The sequence below is a fragment of the Bufo bufo genome, chromosome 5 (assembly GCF_905171765.1).
Source record: "Bufo bufo chromosome 5, aBufBuf1.1, whole genome shotgun sequence".
Taxonomy (NCBI): Eukaryota; Metazoa; Chordata; class Amphibia; order Anura; family Bufonidae; genus Bufo; species Bufo bufo.
The window spans coordinates 9816619-9844293 of record NC_053393.1 but is presented as its reverse complement, the minus strand read 5'-3'; the positions used below and the strand labels follow the sequence as shown (position 1 = coordinate 9844293).

Below are 27675 nucleotides of genomic sequence, written 5' to 3'. Positions count from 1 at the left end.
TATGTGTTACCGCATTGTAGGGTAGATTCTGTCTTATTTTGTGGAGACTTTTTGGGGCTTTGGAACCAATTACCAGTTTTCTGTGGAGTAAAAGTTTTAACATACAACATTTTCAACGTACAACAAGTCATCCCACATGCAATTAATACTGTACAATATGCATGAGCGTTACCCAGCATGCACTGCCTCATGTCTCCTTGTAAACACTTACCTTTTGGAACTTCATGGTGACGTTTCTTAGGTCCATGTATTTGGGAGTCCCCAGCACAGGGATTGGGGTAGGTCCCGGGGGCAGGGATCGGTATCTGTGCTGTCTGGCCCATGATATGAGAATAAAGATGGTCAGGAGGGAGACGAGAGAAAGTGCAAGGACAGTGAGCAGCTCCATGGCCCCTGTGATTAGAAACATACAGAGAAGTGGATATTAGTTCCACATTATCTTACCAAAAGTAGACCAAATAGCCATCCTAAAGGGGTTTAACCCTATCCTGACCACACAGTGCAGGATTATAGAATCACTTTTGGCCCACCATACATCTTGGTGACAGTATTATGCTAATATGAAGTGACCTGCATTATCACTAAGGCATCCAATAAATGTGAATACTTGACTCAGTTACAATGTAGTAGTCATACGGAGGTCCCCGATAACTGTAAAAGGATCACTGAATAGAGGAATCATTAAATAGAGATTACTTCTATAGGAGTCCCTGACACAGGAGATATACACCATAGATACTGGAATCATTTATACAGGAGTTATTTCTCTACTTATGTAGTGCCCTGGAGCAAAGGTACTTTGGAGTCTGGACATTTGCCCCTATTGCTGCTATGCAAAGCGAGTGCACTTTGAAGGATTAACACCGATTTATGCTGCTGTTTACAAGTCTGTGGCAGCCGTGAACAGCAACATTCTTTCTGTTAGGCTGTGCTTCTCCAGCTTCCCCCTCCCACTGGAAGGTTCTGTAGTAGTTAGAAACTGTATAAAAAATATAGCAGTCAGAGCTCCTAGAGCTCTGCAGATAGAGACCAGTGTTAAGTAGGAGAGACTATGCCAGACTGCAAGAGTGACCAAAAGACAATTCTAAGATAGGGATACCATGCCTAATGATTGAGCCGCAGACCCTGGGACTCCAGCTAATTAGGTATCAGCCTTGAGAGGGAGGAGACTGGAGAAGCCAGCCGAGTGCCTTGCTTGTATTGTTTTGCACTTGAGTTCCTCCAATAAAGAAGCTCACCGGTTTACTGAAAACACTTACTCTCTGGACTCATTTTCCATTGGAGTGCACCACACCATACTATCCCCTCCAGAGAGAAGCAACATGTGGTGTGGCGACACCTTGACAGTGTCCGGGGCGGCCCAGTGTAGTGTTTGGGCCACCTCAAACCCGATCACTGCACTTATACAACATAGATATCAGATTCATCTATACAGGAGACATTAAATGTAGGGGTTACTTACACAGTTCAGTTGGCCAGAGCACACTTGAGACCTCTCCAGCAGCATCTACTTACCCACTGGAACAGGTCCTTAGAGGATCTGGAAGAATGCATGATTCTATACTCAGAGATTGCTTCCTCTGGGACAGGATGGGGCACTCATGTTCTTGGTCTAGGGATCCAGGGTCTTTGGAATCCACAAGAGATGACTCCATCATTCAACTTCAAAGAGTTGAAGTAAGCCTACAAAACTTTAGTACATTTTCAGTCTCTGCTAGAGGGCAGAGCCATAAAAGTACAGTTGGACATTGCAGTATCTGTATGCTATCTGAATAGACCTGAAGCCACCGGGTCCCCAGTTATTGAAACAGGCAATCCAAATTATGACGTGGGTAGAGGTCCATTCTTCAGAACAGCAGTACACATAAGAGGAGACGACAATAACTGGGCAGACAGAGTCAACAGGCAGTTCAGGGAGAATGTGAACTATACCAGGAAGTATTCGATCAGATGGTTCAAGGACTGTATACACCAGGGATAGATTTGATGACCACCCAGAAAAAAAATAAAAAAAAGATTCCACTGTTTTGTCAGGACTGATGTTTCAGTCGGTTGATGGCCATCTTGCAAGCAGGGTTTGCTCAAGTGCTGAGGGGAATTGAGAGTTGGAAGGAGTTGAGACAACATGGTGCAGTGGGTAGGGCCCCCCTCCTGCAGCAGGAGCCCTGGGAAGCAGCTTGGACAGCATCCTGACTCCTTGCAATTCATAGACAGAGTATTGCAAGGGGATCAACAGCAAAAGGCAAGAACTGTCAGAAAGTCCAGTAACCAGACTAAATTCAGAGATTAGCACAGCAGAGAGAAAAAGCCAAGTATTAAAGTTCACCTGCCAGTGCACCCTAAAACCTGCTGGAGCCAGGGAAAGATTAAATGTTGGCTGGATGCAAGTTTATTCAAGTAAGGGCAGGCAAACTGTATGCAAACGCATGTCATTTTTTCTGACTGATCAGGCATTTTTCAGACATATCAGGATCCTGATCAGTCTGAAAAATGCCTGATCAGTCCGAAAAATGCATTGCAATACCGGATCTGTTTTTCCAGTGTCATCCGACAAAATTTATTTTTTTCACTTTTTTAAAGGTGGAAAAAAAATGCCGGATCCGGCTATCAGGCAAGTGTTCAGTTTTTTTGGCCGTTATCTCCGTCCTGAAAAGTCAAAAAGACTGAACTGAAGACATCCTGATGTATACTGAACGGATTGCTCTCCATTCAGAATGCATTAAGATAAAACTGATCAGTTCTTTTCCGGTATTGAGCCCCTAGGACGGAACTCTATGCCGGAAAAGAAAAATGCTAGTGTGAAAGTACCCTAAAACTGTTGAATAAGTGTGTAAAATAAATAAAATAAAAACTTTATTAAGTCTGGACTCTACCAACTGTAACTCTCTTCTTTGAATGCTACGGAGCCTAACCCTGGGGAGCGATGGTATCCAGGTAGGAGCACCGTGACACAAACTATTCAAGCCTCATCACCACTTAGCATTCCTGAACACTGGGACCAGATCGGCCCTTGAGGTGGCACATTGCATTAAACTGGAGTGATGAACAGGATATACACTTCTGCTACTTACTATTGAAGGCCCACATCTGTAACATCCCCTACAAGTGACTTTGTTGCATTTTTTTGCTGCTGAAGAGTGTGGATCTGCATTATTTGCAGCACAGTGGCAAAATAGAGGTTAATCAGCCATCTTGGATTTGTGCTTCATGTATTGAGAGGAAAAAGACTGTTCCACCCAGCAGAGGGGTGGGAAACAAACAGCCCATCTCCACAGAGGAACCACCCTTACAGCAGGAGGAACTAAAGTGCTGATTTCAAGTTCCCAGGAGGACAAAGAAACTAACTGTACCCATACATGAAGTAAGAGCACCATCTGTAATACCCCAGAGTGGCATTACTACTTTTTTCACACACCCACTCTCTTATGGTTGATCCTGTGACATCTTGTGCATATATTGCCATGTCCTGCATTATGTGTATTCATATTTCCCTATAAATAACTGTTTAAGTGCAATGTGCCTGGTTCACCAGCAGATGGCAGCAGTATTGTCAGAGCTAGCTTTCCTGGAGTGGAACCTTCTATTCATTCCAGCCCTCTCTAGAGGGGGAAGTGCTAGTTAGAAGTTAGTCTAGAGCAGCCCCTGCATGGGGAAGGCTGTGCGTCGGCCAGCAGAGCACGAGACCTAAGCAGAGTGCCTCCTAAGCCAGGAAGAAAGGTTCCCTGGATAAAGATAAAGAGACAGAACTAAAGACAAATGAGGAGAGAAAGATAAAAGATAAAAGATCAGGCAGAGTCAGGCTACAGAAAGCTAAGTCGCAGCCTACAGCAGAAAGAGAAAAGTTCCTATTTAATCCAGCCAACATAGCCGAGTGAGTACAGCTGTAGTAGAGCAGATTGTGTTTGCCTGCCAGAAGTTAAGGCTAAATCTGCTGATGACCGAGATAGAGTTGGAAGATTGCTCCCTGATGAATGTTTACTCAAGTAAAGCCGTCTAACGTTAATAAGTCTGGAGTGAAGTTATTTCACCCTCATCCTTACCACCTAACCATTTCAGTTGTGCCGCTGAGGACGACAACGCCCGGGGTTCGGATACCCAGATAGGAGCACCGTGCCAAGCCACACCTAAAAAGGACCCTATAGGCAACCCTTACACCACTCTGGCAGTCCTACACCTGGGTACCACCAGTGCCAACTACAGTACTTGGGGGGGGGGGGGGAGGGGGGGGAGATCTAATCCCTCGTTGCTGAAATGACAAAAACCTTTTAAGAACTGATAACATCTTAAAAAGGGACCCTCTGGCTGACGTTGCACCCGTGGTGTGCTGCACATCCATCTTAGAGAAGGAAAAATACAGTTCCAGCTTCACTGGATCTTAAAGGTCTGAGTGAGTACTGCTCGGGAAATAACCTTAATAAAGGACTGTTGGGGCCATAATCTGCCCTCCGGCACACCATAATTCCTAAAAATGGAGCAGTTGCAGCAACTCTTAAAGGGGCCACGCACCAATTCTGCTGCCGTTGCCCATAGCAATGTGCACCTAAATTGCATTATAGCTTTCTGTTGACTTATCTAGTTGGGATAACTCGTCTAAAACTATGTCTGACAGCGATGACTGTCCCCATCTGGACTGAGTTGGACCACCAGCAGCAGCTTCAGCCAACTGCATCACTATTCAGAGGAACCCCATATACTCAGGGAATTCTGTGATATAATGTGGCCACCTTTAAGCTATATCCAGTATTTCAGGACCAGAAAGTGGAAATCCTATTTGGCCAGTTACAGGGAGCTGCGCCCTGGGAGGTCAAGTCCTGGCCTCAGCCAGAGTGAAGACAGTTGAGCAGATCTTAGACCGACTCCGAATCACCTTTGAGACTAGGACCACCTTCAAGATGCTCTTCTTTGGAAAGAGAAGGAGACTTTGAGATACTTTGCCCTGTCCCTGCAAGAGCTCTGCGGGCTGTTATCCACATAGATTCCCATGAGGCTAAGTGACAGGATCAAACCCCCAGAAAACAGTTTATTGAAGAGGTCTTGGATTAATCCCTTAAAAGTCAGCTGAGGATGCTGTCAGCTCAGCACCCAGACTCTCCATTCTTGGATTTTAAGGAGCTTGCTATTTGCACCCTAAAGGAAAAAAAAAAAATCACCAATCAACCCACTGAAGACAGGAAGGCATTACCCATCCTTCGGCCTGCTGCCCATGGCCAGATAACAGATCATGGGGCTAAGGCACCGTCCCAGATGTTGTCGCCACCCTGAAGTCTCCCTCCTAGCCAAGAATGTGGAGAGGATGAGGAAACAAGTGGAGTAACTGTAACATCAGCCCAAGGCCGGGAGAGAAACTCCCATACTAAGAGACTGGCCTACACCTGGTCTGCGAGAAGGCCAATGTCAGCCGACCAGTAGGTTGTCAAACCCAGAGTATCGAGACACCAGGAAGCTAGTATGCCAGTATTGTTATAAGCGTGGACACAACAAAACAGACTGTTGGCAGTTAAATGGGTATCCCCTAAGGCCAAGGACCAGCCCTCGGGAGGAAGAATACTAGGTTCCAAAGATCCAGCCTTTATGCCTAGATATCTGGGCACCCGCCCCGTGGTTGAAGTTGGCATCAACAGAGTCAGGTTTCCTGCTTTGATTGATACAGGATCTCAAGTGACTACCATCTGTCAATTATCATTCGAAGAATGCTGGAGTGGAGCCCAGCTGACAATCCCCGGAATCCTTGAAACACATCATAACTACCAATGGCCAACTGGTACCTAGATGAGGCTATTGGGAGCCTACCTTACAAATTGGAGAAACCAAACTCCCACATCAAGGGGTAGTTCTGATACAAGTCCCAGAAGATGACAATTGTCCTCTGGTCCTGGGGATGAACGTACTCTGCAACTGTTAGACTGAAGTGATGGAAGCCTTAAAGTAAACTCTACTGACTGTACCCTAGGTAACTCAACACGTTATACACCAGACCATTCAGGAGCTAGCCGCTCAAAAAAATAAATAAAAAATCTGCAACCAACAGAGTGAAATATGCGGTATTCGCATCAAGGATGCTCAACCTATCAAACTCCAGCCTGGAGCAGAGACCCCGATATGGTGCCAGGCCTGCATTGGTATCCAAGGTCAGGATTACCAGGTCCCCGTGGAACATTGTACTTACAAGTTCATCCCCTTGTCATGGCCGCAATGAGCTTGGTCACCGTGTCACAAGGAAAAGTACCCATACGCTTGGTCAATCTAAGTGATCAAGCTGTGGAATTAAAGAAGTACTACCCAGTGGCCTGTCTATATCACATCCTATATCACATCAGTCAGCAGGACATCCTAGGTCCCCCTACTGCAGCTGCACAACAATCGCTCCAAATGGTGAATGCAGCCAAAGACCCTCCTGAGCAGCCCTGGTGGGCCTAATTACATGTTGGAGATGTCGCAACCTCTGCCAAATAGATCAAAGGTGTGCTGGACATAGCCAAGGATCACCACCAAGTCTTCAGCAAACACCCCCTGGACTATGGTCAAACTCGCCTACTCCAGCACACCATTCCAATCGGCACTCATCCTCTGATCAAAGAGAGATACAGGCCGGTGCCTCCTGTCATGTACCAGCAAGTGAAGAAGATGGTCCAGGATAGGAAGATAGCTAACATCCTCCAAGATAGTCACAGCCCCTGGGCTGCCCCTCTGGTCCTGGTGAAAAAGAAGGATGAAACCATCCGTTTCTGCGTGAATTACTGCAAGAACAACAACATTACAAACAAGGATACATACCCCCTGCCACTAATTAAGGATTTTCTGGCAGCCCTGGGATCCGCTGCTTATTTCTCGACCTTTGATCTAATCTGGATCTAAGGATCTAAGTGTTTATTGGCAAGTCCCTTGGCACCTGAAGATAAAGAGAAAACTGCTTTCACTAACCCAATAGGTTAGAGTTCAACTACATGCCATTCGGGTTGTGCAATTCCCCTGAGACCTTTCAGAGACTCATATAGAGATGTCTTGGGCACAAGAACTTTGAGACCGTATTGCTGTACCTGGATGATGTGATTGTCTACTCCAAGCCTTACGAAGAGCATTTGCAGCACCTCGCTGAGGTGTTATAGACTGACCCAACATGGGTTGAAGGTAAAGCCTTTAAGTGCATTTACTGAAGCTCCAAGTGAAATATCTGGGAGTTGTTGTGAGTGCAGATGGCGTGAAACCGAACCCCAATAAAATAGCTGTGGTGCCAGCTCCTAAGACAGTAAAAGAAGTCAAGAGCTTCCTCGGATTTGCAAGTTACTACCGGAGAGTTATCCTGCACTTACAGAACCACCAATTCTGGAGTTCCTGGCCCTGGTATGGGTTGTAGCTGAGAAGTTTAAAGGGGTTCTGCACTTTGTTTTAACTGATGATCTATCCTCTAGATAGATCATCGGCTTCTGATTGGCGGGGGTCCGACACCCCGCCAATCAGAAGATATCATGAGTTAAAATAAGTTTTTTGGGACGACGTGACCAAGGTCATAGAAGTGGAATTCGATCATAATTTTAGGATAAATTTAATTCACCACAAAGCCGAATTTACTCGTGTTTCGTGGTAGCAAATCGATTTAACCTGAAAAAAAGAAAAAAGAAAAAACATATTTACCTCCTCCATTTGCTTGCGACAGGCTGGATTGAAGATCTCGGCCGTGTGTGGTGACGTCATCTCGGGCCGCGCAAGATTTTGCACCAGAACTTCAAGCAAGATGGCGGCAGCCAGCCCGTCAAAGCAAATTAAGGTGGTAAAAATAAAAATTTCTGTTAAATTTTAAAAATTTTTACTCTCAGATGACACAATCATGTATGAACGCGTCATCTGAGGGGTATAATGATAGGGAATAGCGCCATCACAACCCTGTCATTGTACCCGCTACTTACAAAAAAAAAAAATGTACTTTGCGATGGAGTAATTAGTCAAGAAGCAAATATTTTTTTAAAATTCAGCGAAGCAGCCGAGCAAAATTTTGAAGAAATTTGCGCATCTCTAGTCTTGTTAAGGTTTGTCTTTAAGATAAGAGACAGGGTGAGGCCATAGTCTATGTGAGAAGAAGACTACAGGAACAAATAACTCAGTTAAACATAGCACTGAGCTCTGAGAGTCTGGGGTTTGTGTTAAATGTTTCATGGTTCATTATAATTAATGTGTTGTCATTTTTTGTTGTGGTACCATAAGGCCCCTTTCACACGGGCGAGAATTCCACGCGGGTGCAATGCGTGAGGTGAACGCATTGCACTCGCACTGAATCCGGACCCATTCACTTCAATGGGGCAGTGCAGATGAGCGGTGATTTTCACGCATCACTTGTGCGTTGCGTAAAAATCGCAGCAACCTCTATATTGTGCGTTTTTCACGCAACGCAGGCCCCATAAAAATGAATGGGGCTGCGTGAAAATCGCAAGCAAGTGCGATTTTCACGCATGGTTGCTAGGAGACGATCGGGATGGGGACCTTTATTATTTTCCCTTCTAACATGGAAAATCATACAGAACGCTTAGTAAAATGTCCATTGAGGGGTTAAAAATAATAAACAAATTTGATCCGTGAAGCGGACCAAGCACGCCCATTGAAGTCACACATCAGTTTTGCATCCATTTTTCACTGAAGACTAATAGGCGACTCTTTGGAAATTAGTTTTCAGCTGAACAATGTCAGCGAATTACGGATGACACACAAAAGATAAAAACGGACACATTGATCAACCGCGGATCCTTCACGGATGTCACATGTACGCTTTTTTTCACGGATGTGACACTGACACAGAAAGGTGAACGATGTGTACGGTAGGTTTCTTTTGTGTAATTCTGGGTGTCACTAAGACGTGTGAAGATATAACAGATCTGTGTACCAAGACTGTGGATTTACATATTAACCTCCTGCCGCACACGTAACGCCGAAAGGCGTCATTGCTGCGGCGCTCCCAGGCTACACTAACGCCGATTGGCTACATCTCGCGTGAGCCGAGATTTCCTGTGAACAGGCGTGCGCGTTCACAGGATCGGAAGGTAAGCGAGTGGATCTTCAGCCTGCCAGCGGCGATCGTTCGCTGGCAGGCTGGAGATGCGATTTTTTTTAACCCCTAACAGGTATATTAGACGCTGTTTTGATAACAGCATCTAATATACCTGCTACCTGGTCCTCTGGTGGTCCCTTTTGTTTGGATCGACCACCAGAGGACACAGGTAGCTCAGTAAAAAGTAGCACCGAAAACCACACTACACTACACCCCCCCTGTCACTTATTAACCCCTTATTAACCCCTGATCACCCCATATAGACACCCTGATCACCCCCCTGTCATTGATCACCCCCCTGTAAGGCTCCATTCAGACGTCCGTATGATTTTTACGGATCCACTGATACATGGATCGGATCCGCAAAACACATACGGATGTCTGAATGGAGCCTTACAGGGGCGTGATCAATGACTGTGGTGATCACCCCATATAGACTCCCTGATCACCTCCCTGTCATTGATCACCCCCCTGTAAGGCTCCATTCAGATGTCCGTATGTGTTTTGCGGATCCGATCCATGTATCCGTGGATCCGTAAAAAACATACGGACGTCTGAATGGAGCATTACAGGGGGGTGATCAATGACAGGGGGATGATCACCCCATATAGACTCCCTGATCACCCCCCTGTCATTGATCACCCCCCTGTAAGGCTCCATTCAGACATTTTTTGGCCCAAGTTAGCGGAAATTTTTTATTTTATTTTTTTCTTACAAAGTCTCATATTCCACTAACTTGTGTCGAAAAATAAAATCTCACATGAACTCACCATACCCCTCAGGGAATCCAAATGCGTAAAATTTTTTAGACATTTAGATTCCAGACTTCTTCTCACGCTTTAGGGCCCCTAAAATGCCAGGGCAGTATAAATACCCCACATGTGACCCCATTTCGGAAAGTACACACCCCAAGGTATTCGCTGAGGGGAATATTGAGTCCATGAAAGATTGAAATTTTTGTCCCAAGTTAGCGGAAAGGGAGACTTTGTGAGGAAAAAAAAAATAAAAATCAATTTCCGCTAACTTGTGGCAAATTATTTATTTTTTTCGATGAACTTGCCATTCCCCTCATTGAATACCTTGGGGTGTCTTCTTTCCAAAATGGGGTCACATGTGGGGTATTTATACTGCCCTGGCATTTTAGGGGCCCTAAAGCGTGAGAAGAAGTCTGGGATCCAAAGGTCTAAAAATGCCCTCCTAAAAGGAATGTGGGCCCCTTTGCGCATCTAGGCTGCAAAAAAGTGTCACATCTGGTATCGCCGTACTCAGGAGATGTTGGGGAATGTGTTTTGGGGTGTCATTTTACATATACCCATGCTGGGTGATAGAAATATCTTGGTCAAATGCCAACTTTGTATAAAAAAAAAAAAAAATGGGAAAAGTTGTCTTTTGCCGAGATATTTCTCTCACCCAGCATGGGTATATGTAAAATGACACCCCAAAACACATTGCCCAACTTCTCCTGAATACGGAGATACCACATGTGTGAAACTTTTTTGCAGCCTAGGTGGGCAAAGGGGCCCACATTCCAAAGAGCACCTTTCGGATTTCACCGGCCATTTTTTACAGATTTTGATTTCAAACTACTTCTCACACATTCGGGCCCCTAAAATGTCAGGGCAGTATAACTACCCCACAAGTGACCCCATTTTGGAAAGAAGACACCCCAAGGCATTTCGTGATGGGCATAGTGAGTTCATGGAAGTTTTTATTTTTTGTCACAAGTTAGTGGAATATGAGACTTTGTAAGAAAAAATAAATAAATAAAATCATTTTCCGCTAACTTGTGACAAAAAATAAAAAAAAAGTTCTATGAACTCACTTATGCCCATCAGCGAATACCTTAGGGTGTCTACTTTCCGAAATGGGGTCATTTGTGGGGTGTTTGTACTGTCTGGGCATTGTAGAACCTCAGTAAACATGACAGGTGCTCAGAAAGTCAGAGCTGCTTCAAAAAGCGGAAATTCACATTTTTGTACCATAGTTTGTAAACCGTATAATTTTTACCCAAACCATTTTTTTTTTATACCCAAACATTTTTTTTTTTATCAAAGACATGTAGAACAATAAATTTAGAGAAAAATTTATATATGGATGTCGTTTTTTTTAAAAAAATTTACAACTGAAAGTGAAAAATGTCATTTTTTTGCAAAAAAATCTTTAAATTTCGATTAATAACAAAAAAAGTAAAAATGTCAGCAGCAATGAAATACCACCAAATGAAAGCTCTATTAGTGAGAAGAAAAGGAGGTAAAATTCATTTGGGTGGTAAGTTGCATGACCGAGCAATAAACGGTGAAAGTAGTGTAGGTCAGAAGTGTAAAAAGTGGCCTGGTCTTTCAGGGTGTTTAAGCTATGGGGGCTGAGGTGGTTAAAGTACAAACAACGAACACATACTTTGGCGCCAATGTCTGTATTTAGTACCTGGACACTGTAATGTTCAGTACGGGCACGAACGTGGCAATCCGGGTTCGCTCATTAATTGTATTACATATAATGTGTCTCGTTGTCCAGAAGGTGGCAGTGTACCTGACAGGGTGACCTTTAGATAGAATTGAGCTTACCATTCCATTCTCCCCCCTTTTGGGCAGAAACGGGCTAGTCCTACCAAGGTAGGGGTTGCAGGAAGCTATAGTCAGTCGATAGGGGAATTGAGACAACATGGTGCAGTGGGTAGGGCCCCCTCTGCAGCAGGAGCCCTGGGAAGCAGCTTGGACAGCACCCCAACTCCTTGCAGTTCATAGGCTGAGTATTGTGAGGAGTTCAACAGCAAAAGGCACCCACTCAAAGTTACCAGAGCTGTCAGAAAGTCCTGTAACCAGACTGAATTATGAGATTAGCATAGCAGAGAGAAAAAGCCAAGTATTAAAGTTCCCCTGCCAGTGCACACTAAATCCTGCTGCAGCCATGTGAAATATTGGCTGGATGCAAGCTTATTCATGTAAAACTGTTGTACAAGTGCACAAAATAAAATAAAAACTTTATCAAGCCTGTTCTCCACCAACTACAATTCTTTTCTTCAAATCCTATGGAGCCTAACCCTGGGGAGCGATGTTATCCAGGTAGGAGCACCGTGGCACACAAACTATTCAGGCTTCATCACCACTCGGCATTCGTGAACACTGGGACCCAATTGGGTAAGCTACATACACAGTGTTTCCTGGAAAAACTGAATTTGTGCTTTCTGCTAGAAGAAAACATTCCCCCATTTTGTTCTGGTAGTGAGGGGCTAGAAGCATGGTTGTCCAGTAATCAGACTGCTTAATGTCAACAGTACGACTGTCACTGTGTAAGCAGATAGTGATGAGCAGCATACACAATATTAATTTTCGCGATTTTTTGCAAATTTGTAGCCTAATATTTACAAATTCTAGAATTCGTGATCTCCAGTCATTATTTTCTTGATTGCGACAATCGGCAATGTAATATGCGCGTATTGTGCGCGCAATACAGGTGTGGGTCACTATAGCTACATTTTTCAAGCTGCTAGAAGTTTCCTGAGACTGGAGAAAATACACAGTACAGTAATCCCTATCACACTACCTAACACCCGCACTGGAACCTACAGCTACACTATATCACTATCTAAGAACTTTAAGATCTTGGAAGGCGCTGCCAGGGTGTGTTTGAATCGGGTTAATTGACATTTCTCTTGTGGTGTTACAAAGCGCTGGCTTGTGTGGGGTTGTGAAATGGACATTGATAGATAAATAAATGGGTAGGTAAATGAATCTGTTATATTTATTTCTTTGAGCGGGGATCGCTCTAGGACACAGCTGGTAAAAGAGGATATGGGTGGGGAGGGTGCCGGCAGGGAGAACTGCTCAGCGCCGCTCTGCAATGTGTAAGGCTACTTTCACACTGGCGTTTTGGCTTTCAGTTTGTGAGATCCGTTCAGGGCTCAGCGGCCCAAAACGGATCAATTTTGGCCTAATGCATTCTGAATGGAAAAGCATACGGTCAGAATGCGTCAGTTTGCCTCTGTTCAGTCACCATTCCGCTCTGCCTGGAGCGTTTCGCTGTCCTCCTGACGAAGAGGAGCCAAATGGATCCGTCCTGGCACACAATGTAAGTCAATGGGGACGGATCCGTTTTCTCTGACAATAGAAAACGGATCCGTCCCCCGTTGACTTTCAATCATGTTCAAGACTGATCAGTCATGGCTATAGAAGACATAATACAACCGGATCCGCTCATGATGGATGCAGGCGGTTGTATTATTGTAACGGAAGCGTTTTTGCAGATCCATGACGGATCCACAAAAAACGCTAGTGTGAAAGTAGCCTAAGTGCCGACAGTGTTACTACATGATGTATCGCCATGTATCATTGTTCAATCCCAGCGCATTGGATACAGTATCTTTCTATGAGAAGAGGTCTGCGCTGCTCTAACGTACAAGGAATGAGAGGGGGGCCGGCAGGGAGAGGTGATCTGCGCTGCTCTAACGTACAAGGAATGAGAGGGGGGCCGGCAGGGAGAGGTGATCTGCGCTGCTCTAACGTACAAGGAATGAGAGGGGGGCCGGCAGGGAGAGGTGATCTGCGCTGCTGTGTAACGTACAAGGAATGAGAGGTGGGCCGGCAGGGAGAGGTGATCTGCGCTGCTGTGTAACGTACAAGGAATGAGAGGGGGGCCGGCAGGGAGAGGTGATCTGCGCTGCTGCTCTAACGTACAAGGAATGAGAGGGGGGCCGGCAGGGAGAGGTGATCTGCACTGCTGCTCTAACGTACAAGGAATGAGAGGGGGGCCGGCAGGGAGAGGTGATCTGCGCTGCTGTGTAACGTACAAGGAATGAGAGGGGGGCCGGCAGGGAGAGGCGATCTGCGCTTCTCTAACGTACAAGGAATGAGAGGGGGGCCGGCAGGGAGAGGTGATCTGCGCTGCTCTGTAACGTACAAGGAATGAAAGGGGGGCCGGCAGGGAGAGGTGATCTGCGCTGCTGTGTAACGTACAGGGAATGAGAGGGGGGCCGGCAGGGAGAGGTGATCTGCGCTGCTCTAACGTACAAGGAATGAGAGGGGGGCCGGCAGGGAGAGGTGATCTGCGCTGCTCTGTAATGTACAAGGAATGAAAGGGGGGGCCGGCAGGGAGAGGTGATCTGCGCTGCTCTGTAACGTACACGGAATGAGAGGGGGGCCGGCAGGGAGAGGTGATCTGCGCTGCTCTGTAACGTACAGGGAATGAGAGGGGGGCCGGCAGGGAGAGGTGATCTGCGCTGCTGTGTAACGTACAAGGAATGAGAGGGGGGCCGCAGGGAGAGGTGATCTGCGCTGCTCTAACGTACAAGGAATGAGAGGGGGGCCGGCAGGGAGAGGCGATCTGCACTGCTCTAACGTACAAGGAATGAGAGGGGGGCCGGCAGGGAGAGGTGATCTGCGCTGCTCTGTAACGTACAAGGAATGAAAGGGGGGCCGGCAGGGAGAGGTGATCTGCGCTGCTCTGTAACGTACAAGGAATGAGAGGGGGGCCGGCAGGGAGAGGTGATCTGCGCTGCTCTAACGTACAAGGAATGAGAGGGGGCCGGCAGGGAGGGGTGATCTGCGCTGCTGTGTAACGTACAAGGAATGAGAGGGGGGCCGGCAGGGAGAAGTGATCTGCGCTGCTCTGTAACGTACAGGGAATGAGAGGGGGGCCGGCAGGGAGAGGTGATCTGCGCTGCTGTGTAACGTACAAGGAATGAGAGGGGGGCCGGCAGGGAGGGGTGATCTGCGCTGCTGTGTAACGTACAAGGAATGAGAGGGGGGCCGGCAGGGAGAGGTGATCTGCGCTGCTGTGTAACGTACAAGGAATGAGAGGGGGGCCGGCAGGGAGAGGTGATCTGCGCTGCTGTGTAACGTACAAGGAATGAGAGGGGGGCCGGCAGGGAGAGGTGATCTGCGCTGCTGCTCTAACGTACAAGGAATGAGAGGGGGGCCGGCAGGGAGAGGTGATCTGCACTGCTGCTCTAACGTACAAGGAATGAGAGGGGGGCCGGCAGGGAGAGGTGATCTGCGCTGCTGTGTAACGTACAAGGAATGAGAGGGGGGCCGGCAGGGAGAGGCGATCTGCACTGCTCTAACGTACAAGGAATGAGAGGGGGGCCGGCAGGGAGAGGTGATCTGCGCTGCTCTGTAACGTACAAGGAATGAAAGGGGGGCCGGCAGGGAGAGGTGATCTGCGCTGCTGTGTAACGTACAGGGAATGAGAGGGGGGCCGGCAGGGAGAGGTGATCTGCGCTGCTCTAACGTACAAGGAATGAGAGGGGGGCCGGCAGGGAGAGGTGATCTGCGCTGCTCTGTAATGTACAAGGAATGAAAGGGGGGCCGGCAGGGAGAGGTGATCTGCGCTGCTCTGTAACGTACACGGAATGAGAGGGGGGCCGGCAGGGAGAGGTGATCTGCGCTGCTCTGTAACGTACACGGAATGAGAGGGGGGCCGGCAGGGAGAGGTGATCTGCGCTGCTGTGTAACGTACAAGGAATGAGAGGGGGGCCGCAGGGAGAGGTGATCTGCGCTGCTCTAACGTACAAGGAATGAGAGGGGGGCCGGCAGGGAGAGGCGATCTGCACTGCTCTAACGTACAAGGAATGAGAGGGGGGCCGGCAGGGAGAGGTGATCTGCGCTGCTCTGTAACGTACAAGGAATGAAAGGGGGGCCGGCAGGGAGAGGTGATCTGCGCTGCTCTGTAACGTACAAGGAATGAGAGGGGGGCCGGCAGGGAGAGGTGATCTGCGCTGCTCTAACGTACAAGGAATGAGAGGGGGCCGGCAGGGAGGGGTGATCTGCGCTGCTGTGTAACGTACAAGGAATGAGAGGGGGGCCGGCAGGGAGAAGTGATCTGCGCTGCTCTGTAACGTACAGGGAATGAGAGGGGGGCCGGCAGGGAGAGGTGATCTGCGCTGCTGTGTAACGTACAAGGAATGAGAGGGGGGCCGGCAGGGAGGGGTGATCTGCGCTGCTGTGTAACGTACAAGGAATGAGAGGGGGGCCGGCAGGGAGAGGTGATCTGCGCTGCTGTGTAACGTACAAGGAATGAGAGGGGGGCCGGCAGGGAGGGGTGATCTGCGCTGCTGTGTAACGTACAAGGAATGAGAGGGGGGCCGGCAGGGAGAGGTGATCTGCGCTGCTCTGTAACGTACAGGGAATGAGAGGGGGGCCGGCAGGGAGAGGTGATCTGCGCTGCTGTGTAACGTACAAGGAATGAGAGGGGGGCCGGCAGGGAGAGGTGATCTGCGCTGCTGTGTAACGTACAAGGAATGAGAGGGGGGCCGGCAGGGAGAGGTGATCTGCGCTGCTGTGTAACGTACAAGGAATGCGAGGGGGGCCGGCAGGGAGAGGTGATCTGCGCTGCTCTAACGTACAAGGAATGAGAGGGGGGCCGGCAGGGAGAGGTGATCTGCGCTGCTGTGTAACGTACAAGGAATGAGAGGGGGGCCGGCAGGGAGAGGTGATCTGCGCTGCTCTGTAACGTACAAGGAATGAGAGGGGGGCCGGCAGGGAGAGGTGATCTGCGCTGCTCTGTAACGTACAAGGAATGAGAGGGGGGCCGGCAGGGAGAGGTGATCTGCGCTGCTCTGTAACGTACAAGGAATGAGAGGGGGGCCGGCAGGGAGAGGTGATCTGCACTGCTCTAACGTACAAGGAATGAGAGGGGGGCCGGCAGGGAGAGGTGATCTGCGCTGCTCTAACGTACAAGGAATGAGAGGGGGGCCGGCAGGGAGAGGTGATCTGCGCTGCTCTGTAACGTACAAGGAATGAGAGGGGGGCCGGCAGGGAGAGGTGATCTGCGCTGCTCTGTAACGTACAAGGAATGAGAGGGGGGCCGGCAGGGAGAGGTGATCTGCGCTGCTCTAACGTACAAGGAATGAGAGGGGGGCCGGCAGGGAGAGGTGATCTGCGCTGCTCTAACGTACAAGGAATGAGAGGGGGGCCGCAGGGAGAGGTGATCTGCGCTGCTCTGTAACGTACAAGGAATGAGAGGGGGGCCGGCAGGGAGAGGTGATCTGCGCTGCTCTAACGTACAAGGAATGAGAGGGGGGCCGGCAGGGAGAGGTGATCTGCGCTGCTCTAACGTACAAGGAATGAGAGGGGGGCCGGCAGGGAGAGGTGATCTGCGCTGCTCTAACGTACAAGGAATGAGAGGGGGGCCGCAGGGAGAGGTGATCTGCGCTGCTCTAACGTACAAGGAATGAGAGGGGGGCCGCAGGGAGAGGTGATCTGCGCTGCTCTGTAACGTACAAGGAATGAGAGGGGGGCCGGCAGGGAGAGGTGATCTGCGCTGCTCTGTAACGTACACGGAATGAGAGGGGGGCCGGCAGGGAGAGGTGATCTGCGCTGCTGTGTAACGTACAAGGAATGAGAGGGGGGCCGGCTGGACGCAGTGATGTCCTAGTATTTCAGACCTCCCGGCAGTGACACAAGATTGGGAATGTTATATGGTGAGAATGTGTGCGTTTGTTTCTTGGTGTTAAAAATAAGTAAATAAAAAAGAGAATAGATGGTTGAATCCATCATTCACTGCATGTAGAATTAGTCATTTTATAGGTTTTTGTTCAAAGAGCAGGAACTCTGGGTGAGAAGCCATCGTCAGCGCTGGAGCTCCTATGGTCCTAGTTATTGTTGTATTGTTCTAATCCTTTACATTTATTTACAGTGTTATTCATAGTTTAGTTGGCGCACATTGTGCGCTATTATTTGGGTTGCGATGCTTCTTGTAGGGGGCATCTCGTTCAGTGCTTGTGTGTACATGGGGATGGTGTAAACCAGGTGTTTCAGTCCATGACAATTAGGTGTGCTTGATGTATGGGCATGTATGGCTTTCTCGTGGCTAATTGGTGGACTCTGGGCTTGTTTCAATAGACGGTAGAAGTTGTCCATGCTTCTGGGTTGGTTTTATCAGAATGTATACTAATATGAAGGAGGCATTTTTAATGGTGGGGGATGTTGGTCATACTTGAATGTCAATGGTATTGTAAGGTCAGTGGTACCATATTGGTGTCTATTACATATATACCGAGTATACTGTATGTGTGATTTTTTGGTATACATTATGTGCATTCAGATAATATCTGCTTGTATGTGTGGATCGCTCTAGTTTACATAATTATATTATCATTTCATTCAGGCCGTGGGGGGAGAGTGTGTCTAACTGGTAAATCCACTGTACCTCTGGTTTTTGAAGGAGCTCAAATCTATTGTATGGGTTCGGGGGTATGAAATCTATCGGAGTGATTTTGATAGGGTGTTGTTCTTTTTCTGGGGTCTTAAAGCAATGTCTGCATAAACTATGTTTGTTTTCGCATATTGCGGCGGTGTTGGTTTAAGCAACAATGTGATGTAATGTCATTCAATCATATAGAGAACATATGAGGTTGGCAGGTTGGATGGAGTTTGATAGGGAAAGACGTTTTGCTGTGTGTGATGGTTGTACAGCAGAGGCAGCGAGGGGTATTACATTTGTAGCTTCCCACTGTGTTAGTGGGGGCGTGGTGTCCCGTGTTAGTATTTGTGGGGGCGTGGTGTCCCGTGTTAGTATTTGTGGGGGCGCGGTGTCCTGTGTTAGTATTTGTGGGGGCGCGGTGTCCTGTGTTAGTATTTGTGGGGGGCGTGGTGTCCTGTGTTAGTATTTGTGGGGGGCGTGGTGTCCTGTGTTAGTATTTGTGGGGGGCGTGGTGTCCCGTGTTAGTATTTGTGGGGGCGTGGTGCCCTGTGTTAGTATTTGTGGGGGGCGTGGTGTCCCGTGTTAGTATTTGTGGGGGCGTGGTGTCCCGTGTTAGTATTTGTGGGGGCGTGGTGTCCCGTGTTAGTATTTGTGGGGGCGTGGTGTCCTGTGTTAGTATTTGTGGGGGGCGTGGTGTCCTGTGTTAGTATTTGTGGGGGGCGTGGTGTCCTGTGTTAGTATTTGTGGGGGCGTGGTGTCCTGTGTTAGTATTTGTGGGGGCGTGGTGTCCTGTGTTAGTATTTGTGGGGGCGTGGTGTCCTGTGTTAGTATTTGTGGGGGCGTGGTGTCCCGTGTTAGTATTTGTGGGGGCGTGGTGTCCCGTGTTAGTATTTGTGGGGGCGTGGTGTCCCGTGTTAGTATTTGTGGGGGCGTGGTGTCCCGTGTTAGTATTTGTGGGGGGCGTGGTGTCCCGTGTTAGTATTTGTGGGGGCGTGGTGTCCCGTGTTAGTATTTGTGGGGGCGTGGTGTCCCGTGTTAGTATTTGTGGGGGCGTGGTGTCCTGTGTTAGTATTTGTGGGGGCGTGGTGTCCTTTGTTAGTATTTGTGGGGGCGTGGTGTCCTGTGTTAGTATTTGTGGGGGCGTGGTGTCCTGTGTTAGTATTTGTGGGGGCGTGGTGTCCTTTGTTAGTATTTGTGGGGGCGCGGTGTCCTTTGTGATGGTGTTTCGGTTTGCAGGGTGCTAGTAGATTTTGGACGGTAGGGGTATTTTGGGTTCGTTTGGGAGGTGCAGTAGGATGTGCCAATGATTTTGTAGGATCTGCAGGATGATGGGGTTTGATTTGCTGTATTGTGTGGTGAAGTGGAGGTTTTTCAAAGTGGTCGGTTCTTTTGTATTTGGTTTGAGACATTCTGCTTGTGTTAGTTGCAGGCTTCTTTTGGATGCGTCACATATAATCTTCTCAGGGTATGGTTTCTCTTTGAATATTTTTTCCAGTATCTCCGCTTCCATGGTGAAATCGGTGTCATTAGCGCAGTTTCATCTAATGCGTTTGTATTGACTATAGGGGATATTTGTAAGCCATTTCTTATGCTGGAAGCTTGTGTAGTGGATGTAGCTCTTTGTATCTACCGTTTTGAAGAAGGTTTTGGTGAGGAGTTTGTTGTTATGGTTGGTAATGACAATATCCAGAAATTCTATGGTCTCTCTACTGACTTTGGGTGTGAAAGTAATGCCCCAGTTAGTAAGATTGAGACTGCGACAGAAGTCAAGGGCGGATCCCTCGTCACCATTCCAGATAATGAGCAGATTGTCTATGTATCTTCTGTAATATAGGATCCTATCTTTGTATGTCTGGTGACCCCATATGTGTAGTTCCTAGAACTCTGACAAACAAGATACTATTTGGTACGTCCACTAAAAATTTAAATATCACTGCCTGAAGAACGTATTAAAAGAAAATAATAAAGTATTTATTAAACTCTGGTTAAAAAAACGGGAAAGACTATATATCACTTTCAGTGACTATCAGGCTTCCAGACTCAGGTGATGTAGTGTAGGAGTTTGATTGGATCCACAACACAGCCTAAAGTCTGGACAAAATCCCTATCCAGCTAGCACATTGGTGCCAATATATACTGGGGAGGGAATCGGGACACGGTTCTTATATTTGAACCAGGCGCAGGTACGTAATCAAGGCAGTCCTACCTAGCATGAATTGTAGAGCAGCTTCGAGTGAATATTAAGCTGGTTGTCAAGGCAATCCAGTATACAGCATCCACAAGATGCTATTATACATGAGCGCTTGTTGCGCTGGCAAGGAGGCGGGGATTATCTGATATCTCCTCCGCGTCTGAGCGGCCACGTACGGCCATCATAGCGCCGGAGCCTTGACACGCAAAAGTGTGAGGCTGGTTCTGCTCCACAGGCTACTTTATTTAATGAGAGATTCTCGCTCCTGATGAGTTGTGGCTTACAGTGCCATAGTGAAACGCGTTGAGCCGGTGATCTACAATTAGGACACGGCTCTCTAGGCAGGGTGCAGATTAAGTGTCAAGCAGCGCAACAGCCGACTTGTCAGTGTGTACGCGGTCTGATACCGAGACCCAGTGTGTGATTACATGAATGGGTAGGCTGGTGTAGGCAGCTGAGTGAGCGTCCACATATATAATAACATCTTGTGGATGCTGTATACTGGATTGCCTTGGCAACCAGCTTAATATTCACTCGAAGCTGCTCTACAATTCATGCTAGGTAGGACTGCCTCGATTACGCACCTGTGCCTGGTTCAAATATAAGAACCGTGTCCCGATTCCCTCCCCAGTATATATTGGCACCAATGTGCTAGCTGGATAGGGATTTTGTCCAGACTTTAGGCTGTGTTGTGGATCCAATCAAACCCCTACACTACATCACCTGAGTCTGGAAGCCTGATAGTCACGGAAAGTGATATATAGTCTTTCCCATTTTTTAACTAGAGTTTAATAAATACTTTATTATTTTCTTTTAATACGTTTTTCAGGCAGTGAAGTTTCTAGAACTCGCCCATAAAAATATTAGCGAACGAATGAGCTACTCGTGTCCCCATAGCAGTTCCGGTGCCTCGAGAATAGGTGTTATTATTGTATATGAAGTAATTATTCTCTAGGATGAATCGGAGGCCTTCTGATAGGAATTCTATCTGGGGTAGTTTGAGGGATTTATCCTTGGAGAGGAGTATCTTTACACAGTAGATCCCTATCTACTTTGCCTGCCGATTGCCCTTGAGCAAATGCAAGAGGACCATGGCTGCAGCCTAGGACAACCTGCTGGTCTGGATATGAAATAACCAGCCAAGCGATCTCCTCACAACATCTGGTAAGCACATCCTTACCTTTTAACCTAAACTGATACAGCACATGTGGCGCCCTATTCTCCCCATTTTATTTTCACATATCACTAGCTAACCTACACTGACCATCTCCCACTAACTATCTGTAATCTATATATGAGCTAACTAATGTAATTAACTCAGCAAAGCTCAGAGCACAGCAATGACAGACACTGTCCTCTCTCTCAGAACTCCATAAAACTGAAGAAAACGGCTGCTGGGGAGGTTCTTATATAGTAAGGGGCAGGCAACTTTCCTATTGGTTGCAGGGAATGTTGCTCGGGTCAGACAAAGACATTGCAGCCTTCTCATTGGCCCACAAGCAAGAAGCAGTGAGGGTGCTGATGGGAAAAAAAAAATATTGAATATTCGCGATTACGAAGATATAGCACTATATTCTACATCTTTGCAAATTCTCGAAGTACTAATATTTGCGATAAAAATTCACGATTTGAATATTCGCACTCAACACTAGTAAGCAAGCGAGCATACAGGTTTCTATTATGGCCAGCGTGTCTGAGGAACCAGTTCTTTCCAAACATCCTCTCGCGCCTCCTCTTACAGTGGCAGCTCCTCTTCATCCTTGTCTTCATCCTCCTCCTCCATGGCAGATTCCTTTTGTCTGGCCCCAACATCTATAGGGCGGACCGCTAGATGCGTCTGCTGCCCTATTTCTGCTGTGGTCCCTTGCTGCTTGAGCATCTGTTCTAGCTACGTCCCTGCTTAGAAGGGACTGGGCTTCACAGCCAATTTTTTTTTACAGCCCCCCCTCCCCCACACTTACTTGCAGGCGAGCTGTAGTTTTTTTTGGTACCATATGAAAAATGACACATCTTTATATTTTTTCCCCATTATGGCATTAATTGTGCAAGAAAAATATTTTCCCACATTTGGAAAAATGTATTATCTTACCTGCCTCTTGTACCCCGCCGTGCTGTGGTGACCTGCTCTGCTGGTTGAGGTTACGTTGCACTGTGATTAGCAGCTTCAGCTGATGTTGAAATCCTGAGGCTCTAGAACCATAGATTGAAAGAGGAAAAAAAAAAAAAGAGAAGAAGATTTGATCTACTGTGGGTACTGCTTTTCTGTCAGTCAGGCCGGACAGGAGCGTAGCGGTGGGGGAGGACGAGCATGAAGGGGCTTGGTGGTGAAGGACAGGTGAGGAAAGGGTCAAGTGTGAGTGGGGGCGAGATTGGGAAAGAGGCGCGAGTTACTAGGGTAACGGGGGGTGCGGCCAGAGCGGAGACAGAGGAAGGAGGCGGAAGCAGGAGCAGTGCGGCCAGGGGAGCCAAACGGACTGTATGATGTCGGCGCCTGTTATGACGGTGGAGGAGATGCTGGAGAGGCTGCGGCGTGAAGCGGAGGTGCGGGGGCCTGGCTGGCTGCAGGAGCAGGTTGGTGCGTGTATAGTTTCACCTGCTCCTGTGGCTACCCCCATTGTTCGGGCTGCCCGGCCGCGGCGGAGTATTCCACCGGCGCGCCTAAGCCCTGAAAACACCCCCTGGGCCCGGCGCCGAGTAGGGAGCACCCCTGGGGACCCTCGGCGGCGGAGAGCGGCCGCTCAGCCTTCTGCGAGTCGCTCTCGCCGCGGGAGGAATCCCAATACACGGCGGGGCCTTGAGAGGAGCGGGACGCCCCTTCCCCCGCTCCCTGCAGCAGTTCAACCGGATTCTGTACCAGGATCGGTGGACCGGCCCAGTCCCTCCTTTAGCGGGCGGTCCACTCGGCTTCTAGATGACATCCGGGTTCCTCGGGCTGCACTGGGTGGAGATGAATACCAGCGCAGGTCCAGAGAAGATCTAAGCAGTGTTGAAGAAGGTCCCCTTGCCGTGGTGGATGCCGCGGTCTCATCCCGGTGTCCGTCCAGCGTGGTGCAGAGGGTCGTGCAGGTGGTCCAGGAGGAACAGCCGTCGACGTCCAGGAGCTATGACGGTAAAGTGTCTGTGCGGCGGGAGTCAGGATCTGCGGCAGCGGGAGTCACAGCGCCCGTGGTGCCTGGTGAGATTGCTTGGGGCTCCATGTTAGCGCAGGGTTTCCCGGTGGGTGGGGGGGGACCATAGGTGACTTTGGTAAGGGTTTGGGGCAGTTTTTGGGGGGATTGGCGGGATGGTTGTCTGGTATGGGGTCCGGCGTTGGGTCTCCGTTGCCAGGGTGGGGAGTGGTGCCGGTGTCCGGGGCAGGGACGCAAGGGGTTACGGGGGGGTCGGTGTCAGTGGAGACTCAGGCGGGGGGAGATGGAGGTGCAGAGGTTGGATGATAGGGCTCGCGGTGAGGTGTACGTGTGCTTTGAGGGGCCGCTGGGGGCTCATTTGAAGCAGGAAGTGAGGGAAAAGATCTGGAAGGGAGAGTATGTGGAGATATTCTCGCTGCTCCCATTGGAACGGTTTAACCTGGATAGGGGGAAGAAGGAGGAGGGGAAAAAGTAGGATGAGGATAAGCGTCGGCATCGATTGATCCCGCGTACGTTTGCTAATTGGCTACAGGCGTTTGCCATATTAGCAAGTGTCATTGGGGAAAGGTCTCCGGATTGTTGTTCTGCGCTATTTTGCTACCAGGATGCTATTGGGGAGGCTTATAGGGTTTATGGTGGTGTGGGTTGGCTCCGTTACGATGAGCAGTTCCGGCAGCGTAAGGCGGTGAGACCTGATATCCGGTGGGATCATAAGGATATTGGGTTGTGGTTGAGGGTGACGGCGCCTCCTAGGGCTGGGCAGTCCTTTCGGGGGGAGTCCGGGGGGGTCATCCCCGGGTGCTTTGGCATCGGCAAAAGGATTGTGTTTCCTTTTTAATGAAGGAAATTGCAGATTTGGGGCCAAGTGCAAATTTAAGCACGAGTGCACGGGGTGTGGGGGAGCCCATGGAGCTAACCGTTGCTTCAAAGGGGGAAGGAATAGAGGGGGGGGATGGTGCTGGAAAAGGGACGGACGCCGGTGCGGGTGGAAGAGATGCAGGGGTTTCTAGATAGATATCCGGATCGGGTTGCGGCTGGTTTGTTGGGGGATGGGTTTAGGTTCGGTTTTCGTATTCCATCGGTTGTTACGGCGGGGCCTATTGTTCCTAAGAATCTTAGGTCTGCGCTTGTTCATGCGGGAGTGGTGGCGGAGAAGTTGAGGAAGGAGGTGGAGTTGGGGCGGATGGCGGGTCCATTCAAGGAACCGCCGATTCCGGGGTTGAGGGTATCTCCGCTAGGAGTGGTGCCGAAGAAAGAGCCGAACAAGTTTCGGCTCATTCATCACTTGTCTTACCCGAAGGGGGCGTCGGTCAATGATGGTATAGATCCTGAACTTTGTTCGGTGGTCTATACTTCCTTTGATGCGGCTGTAAAATGGGTGAGGCGGTTGGGGCAGGGGACATTGATGGCTAAGGTTGATGTGGAGGCGGCGTTTCGTTTGCTTCCGGTACACGTGGAGAGCATGGGTTTGTTGGGCTGTTTTTGGGATGGGGAGTATTTTGTGGATAGGTGCTTGCCAATGGGGTGCTCTCTTTCATGTGCATATTTTGAGACCTTTAGCTCGTTTCTAGAATGGGTAGTGGTGGAAGTTTCAGGTTATTCATCCGTTATCCATTATTTAGACGATTTTTTGTGTTTAGGGCCGGCAAATTCACGGGTTTGTTCTTTGTTGCTGCACACGGTGCAGTCTGTTTTTGCGCGTTTTGGGGTACCGTTGGCGCGGGAGAAGACGTTGGGTCTGGTGACAGAGTTGTGTTTTTTGGGGATTGTTATAGATACGGAGCGGATGGAGTGTAGGCTTCCCCAGGATAAGTTGGTGGATTTGCGTCAGGAGATTGATAGGGCCATAGGGAGGGAGAAGATTAGGTTGCGGGATTTGCAGTCATTGTTAGGTAAATTCAACTTTGCTTGTCAAATTATGCCAATGGGTAGAATTTTTTGTAGAAGGTTGGCCGCGGCTACGGCAGGGGTGTCAGCGCCGTATCAGGTTACGTAAGGAGTTAAAAGGGGATTTGAGGGTGTGGGCGGAGTTTTTGGGTCAGTACAATGGCAAGTCTTTGGTGATGGCGGAGTTGTGCGATAGTGTGGAGTTTGAGTTATATACTGACGCGTCGGGGGGAGTGGGTTTTGGGGCCAGATTTGACTAAGAGTTTTTTGGTGCGGCAGGTTTTGAAGGGATGGCGTAGGGGAGCAGGCAGGGTGCTGGTTGGTCGGAGGCCGGTGTCTTTTGAGTTGTTGTTGCAAATGGGTGATAAGTTGAGTTGTATTTGTAGCTCCGATTGGGAGCTGGGGCTGTTTAAGGCTGCGTTTGCTTTGGCGTTTTTCGGCGCCTTCCGCTTGGGGGAGTTGGTGTGTGGCAGTGTTCACAGAGTGGAGGGACTTAGGAGTGAGGATGTTGAGTTGGCAGGGGACAGGGTGTCTGTCCGGATTCGCAGGTCAAAAACGGATCAGGAGGGTAGGGGGCAGCGTTTTACTTTGTTTTCAGTACCAGGGTGTAGTATGTGCCCGGTGCGGTGTGCAGGGTCTTATGGTTCAGGTCTGCAGAGGGATGTGGTCCCGTTTCTTAGGCATGAGGATGGTTCCTTTTTGTCTAGATTTCAGTTTCTGGCAGTCTTTAAAAAATGCTTAAAGGTTTTGGGTGTGCCGGTCAAGGATTATTCTGGTCATTCGTTCAGAATTGGGGCGGCGACTGAGGCAGCCAGGTTAGGCGCCAGTGAGGAGGTGATTAGAAGGATAGGGCGTTGGGAGTCGGTGCGTTTTAAATCGTATGTGCGGCCTGCATTGTTGTAGTGGTACTGTGGGTGGTAGGTTGGTGTTAATTTTGTTCTTTTGTGTTCACAGGTCGGACGACGGCGGCTTTGGTGTGGATCTTAGGTCACTCCTATGTGTTTTGGGGGGCGATCAGAGCGGACGTGAGGCCGAGCGGTCGCCAGTTGGGTATTAGTCCGGAGTTGGCTACGGTCAGGTGGTTAGGTGTGAGAGGTATGTTGTGGGGCGGAGTGTTGCGGGAGGTGCATCATTTTGTGCGGTTGGATCGTCCTCCGGATGTGTTGGTTTTGCATGTGGGGGGGTAACGACTTGGGCAAGTGTCCTTTTAGGGAATTGGTTCGTGATGTTAAGTTTGACCTGCTTAGGATCTGGGCGTTGTTTCCGGGGGTGATCACAGTCTGGTCTGACATTGTTCCGCGGAAGGCTTGGAGGGGTGCGAGGTCAGTGGAGAGCCTTAATAAGGCACGGATCAAGGTAAATAGGGCAGTGGGCCAGTTTATGGCGAGGAATGGCGGTGTGGTGGTGCGGCATGAGGTATTGGAGAAGGGTGTTGGTGCATTTTGGAGAGCAGATGGAGTGCACCTGAATGCGGTGGGGACGGATTTGTGGTCTCTGGGGCTCCAGAGTGGTGTTGAAATAGCTTTACGTATGTGGAGGGACGCGCAGGTTTGAGGTGGTCAAGCTGCGCGTTCTTGGAGGCGGGGGAGGTCCTTGAAGTGGAAGAATATGGTGGTACCTGAGGATGGGAGGGCCCCGCGGGAGGGGCTGGACTCTCATTGAGGAGCTGGTAGTAACTAATTACGCGTCCATCAGTTGCTGCCTCCGAGCTGGGTTCAACGGCTGGGGGCAAGATGGAGACGCAGGTGTTCCAGTGTTTATGAAGTTATTGGGGCTTCTAGGACCTCCCTCGTCATTGGTTAACTTATGTTATATTATGTATTTATTCAATAAACGGCTGCTGTGGCCGATTAAATCCAAGCAGTGGTGTGGTGTGTTTATTTCCATGGGTTAGGTGGGGGGATGGGGGTAAGGTGATGGGTAATCTGGTGGGACTGAACAAATAGCCAATACCCTCTTCATGTGTTTTATATCAGGCACCTTCACGGTTAACAATTAAGCAGAGCAAGAGATTTCCCCTGGCTGGGGGGGGGGGGGGGGGCTCAAGATAGGGGCTATAGTAAATTTCTGCGAGACCTGGACTGGGGCATCTCTACAGATCTCCCTTTAGGAGGTGGCTACAATAGATTTCTGCTGGACTGGGGCATCTTTTTTAGATCTCCCCTTAGGAGGTGGCAGATGGAGTAGCCCTGGGGAACTATGGTAAATTTCTGCAGGACCTGGACTGGGGCATTTTAAGTGATCTCTCCTTAGGAGGCGGCAGGTGGATTTGTCCCGACTGGCAGACCAGACGT

The 27675-nt window shown here is 49.0% G+C and overlaps 1 protein-coding gene across 3 annotated transcripts in view; it reads right to left on the bottom strand.

The window, feature by feature from the left end:
* The window catches only part of LOC121002841 (cytochrome P450 2C29-like), a 151309-nt gene that overhangs the window by 95410 nt on the left and 28224 nt on the right, over window positions 1–27675 (bottom strand). Inside the window, exons 1-2 of one of the 3 annotated variants that reach the window (XM_040434450.1) lie at window positions 6775–6799; window positions 212–393 (exon numbers count right to left, since the gene is read on the bottom strand). In XM_040434450.1, coding sequence (XP_040290384.1) covers window positions 212–388 — 177 coding nt within the window. In that variant the 5' untranslated portion in view covers window positions 389–393; window positions 6775–6799. Of the gene's footprint in view, window positions 1–211; window positions 394–6609; window positions 6671–6774; window positions 6800–27675 lie in introns of those variants that run through there. The other 2 variants (XM_040434449.1, XM_040434448.1) reach the window with 2 other exon arrangements.